This window comes from Nestor notabilis, unplaced genomic scaffold (genome assembly GCF_000696875.1).
Source record: "Nestor notabilis isolate BGI_N333 unplaced genomic scaffold, ASM69687v1 scaffold6003, whole genome shotgun sequence".
Classification (NCBI taxonomy): Eukaryota; Metazoa; Chordata; class Aves; order Psittaciformes; family Psittacidae; genus Nestor; species Nestor notabilis.
Window position 1 is genome coordinate 51740 of NW_009922469.1, and position 3375 is coordinate 55114.

The 3375-nt window shown below is 48.1% G+C and overlaps 1 protein-coding gene across 1 annotated transcript; it reads right to left on the reverse strand.

Moving 5' to 3' along the window:
- Positions 1-804: 804 nt before the first annotated feature.
- Positions 805-2231, reverse strand: LOC104403475 (protein FAM162A-like; the record flags this gene model as incomplete). The annotated part of the gene is made up of 3 exons (XM_010011622.1): positions 805-912; positions 1489-1597; positions 2126-2231. Coding segments are annotated over 3 exons (323 nt in total), but the record flags the coding sequence as incomplete, so codon positions are not given.
- Between the last annotated feature and the right edge of the window lie 1144 nt (positions 2232-3375).

The following is a 3375-nucleotide window of genomic DNA, read 5'->3' on the forward strand; positions in this document are numbered from 1 at the left end:
AGAGATGCCTTTGTTTCAGATGTAATTGGACAGCTGTTTTATTATGAATTAATGAACTATGAAGATTAAAAAGAACCAGTTTTAGCAAACCATGTATTAATAATTACTCCTAACTAAAATCACAACTAAGCAAGTGTTAGACAACTTTCATGGCAACAATTGGAAGCAGAAGATGAAAAAGCAAAATCAGTGAGGTTCAACGGACAAGAGGTGCCTCCAGGCCAGGCTCATGTACCAGGCACGGGTTCCCTGGGCTACCCTGCCTCAGCCATGGGATCCCACAAAGGGCTGGGGAGGGAGAGGGGATAGTGATGGCAGCAGGCTCAGAGGTAGAGATGATGGACCTCTTGGTGGTTGCAAAATATACTCCAGACTCTTCTTCCCCATGCCCTCAGTCTCTTTTGGCCAAGGCTGTCTGCCCTGCAGGCACTCCAGGGAACGGGATGCTCTCCGATGTAGGGCTGCATCCTTCCTGGCTGTGAGGTGACAGCAACAAGGCCATGCTGAGCATCAGTGGTACCACAGAAAGCTGACCCTGAGCTGAGGAGTCCTGCATTTGTCCTTCCCAAACTTCCCGCTTTAGAAGAGATGTCTGTGCTTCAGCTGAACTTGGCGCCAATGACCAGAGGCCACAGAAAGCAGCTCTTGGAGTTTCCCACTTCCTATGGAGCAGTTTTAGAGCAGTGAAGTCTTTGTCCTGAAAGAGTTTCAGTGAAAAAGCTCAAAAGGGTTAAATGAAGACAGGTACATACACCACATGTGCAAACCACTTATCTTCTGCTGCCAAAATAAATCTGTTCCTGATCATTGTGGCTTCCCAACAGCTGCCTCCTGCTCTTTCTCCACCTCAGCCCTCCATTTGGCTTTCTTTTCTATGTTCATCCTCAGCAGCGTTTGATCCTTTTTAGCGGCCTTGAAAGGAAATGGTGAAAATCATTGCACACACACATTCCCTACCACTGAATTTCCCCACATTTGCACCACTGCCTTTGACACCCCACTGTCCCTTTTTATATGTTGCAGTGACAGAAGTTAATGTGTTTCCTTGTTTTACCAATTTTTCACCATTTGCAGCTCTGGTTATCAGGAAACCCACACAGGTAAGTGTTTACAGGTACACTGAGGCATGCAAATCAGGCTGGAGACCCTCCTCACCCACCAGTAGGGTGGGAAGATTGAATGACACAGCTCTTGGTGGCTGTAGTGGCACAGGCTAGGCAGGCAGGACCAAGGGAGCTTCATGGTCCCCAGATGCAGGGCAAGACCAGGCACCATTGACACTGCCTGAGCTACTCCACCTTTGGACCAGCCTCTTGCTGAGATACCACGATAGAGAGCACTGTTCTGCACAGGTTCATGGCAAAGTGGGTCAGAAGGAACACATTAACCAGCACATTAACCAGTTGTGCTTCCCAGGTACTTACTTACAAAGAGAGCATACATAGACCATACATTAAGCAGGTTGGTTCACCGGGAAACGATACTCACTTCTTTGCCTGTGATGACCATGGCCAAACAGCCCAGCACAGTCAGTGCAATCATGATGTAGCAAACCTTTATCCTGACATTGCTCCTTGCTGCCTCAAGGAGCTCAGACCTGTGGAGGACAGAGCAGAGTTTCCATCCTGCAGCAGCATGTGTGAAATGAGACCATGGGGAGCTGAGTAATGTATCTTCAAGTCTTCCAGCAACTGTTTATTAATGTGCAATGTGTTTCAGCCTCCTCTTTCTGCAAGTTCTTACAGGAGGACTAAAAAAATTAGCTTCTAGGGGAAAGATTTAGTCACCCTCCCACACAGGCAGGGTATTGCTACTCCCAGCGGTCATCAGGAACAACAGGAATAACAAATCCTGCTCAATAAATTGCATATAAGATACAAAGCCACATGTCTTGCAAACGACACTTCAGCTTAGTCTGAAATGTATGGTACCTGAAACAGTTTACTTCACAGGACATGACAAAACGTTCATATTCCCCAAAAATTGAGGTTTACCAGCAGCAGTAGGGCCCATCAGCACGGAGGAGCATGAAGCCCACCACATGAGCACCACTCTGGGTAATGCTGACTGGGAGCTCAAGCTGTACGTTCACATTCAAAAGCATCATTCAGGGAGGGCTACTTACGATATGTGCTTGGGGATGTCCTCCTCCTTCTTAAAGCGTCCTGCCCACACTAACACCTTTTTATCAAAGTTTGTAGGTTTTCTGTCATGTTGGAAAGCCTTGTAGCCTGCAGGACATTTTGTAAAAGAAAACAATGAGCTGAGCTTAAAGGGAGCTTTTCCTGTCCTTTACAGAAAAAGGAGTACAAGTTCAGAATGGCACTTTTCTATTCTCTGAGAGCCAAATGTACTTTCTCATGTCAGAAGGAGCCAACAGCTGGGGTGAGAGGCTTTGCTACACTTGCAGCTTATTTCATTTTGCCTTTTTGTTGTTGTTTCTTTCAGTTAGGTAAGTTTTAAACTAAAAATCTCTTCTAACCTTCCTGATGAAAGGTGAAAGGATGCGTGGCTGAAGCCACCCAAGCCCGCAGCATTGCTCTCACCCTGCAAGCATCTTGCTTTTAAATGGCCCAACTAGTGAGTCAAGCAAACTGCCAGCGGCATTAACAACTTGACAGCATCTCCTTCTGCAAGCACTGATGGAGGGATGAGGTCTGTTAAAATACAGCCTGGTGGGAGGCTGGAAGTTGTTCTCATGCAAGCTGGGTACCGCATTACTGTACTCTAATGATGATACATTACACCCCACCAGACTACCACAGTGATGCCATTAGCATGCTGTCACCCTGCGCGGAACGAGAAAGGCACTCTGGCTCCTCTTGCTGGAAATAAGCCCAATGACAGGCCACGACAAGGGCAGTGGTAGGGCGACTGCAAAAACAGGGTAATCGATGGCTAGCTCAAATCCTGGCTATTGCATTGCACCCCTGCACAGTGGCCACCGCAGGGGACCTGGGACCACTCACACACCCAGGTAGGTGATTGCGAATGCGGGACTGGTGTTGAGAAATGCCCCAAGGGCAACCAGGGCACGCAGGGAGGAATGGACATAAAGCTGGCCCTAGTCTCAGTGTCCTGCACTGGGTTGGTGCTGGGCTGTTGTTGGTGCTGGGCTGAAAGGAAATCCCTGCTGCTACAGAACAGAGCAGAGGGAGCATCTCTTCCTGCCAGTGCTGAGATCATGCAATTACACGCAGGTCCTCAGCCCCAGGCCTGCTCATGCGTGCCAGGACTTGTGAGGGGCTGAGAAATCCCAGTTGTAAATCCTGGCACCCAGATCCCAGGTAAATTTAATTTCCTGCTTCTTGTGTTTCTCCTATAGAGAGTGCCAGTGAGACCAAGAGCTACATCTGCAACATCAGCAAGTGGCTG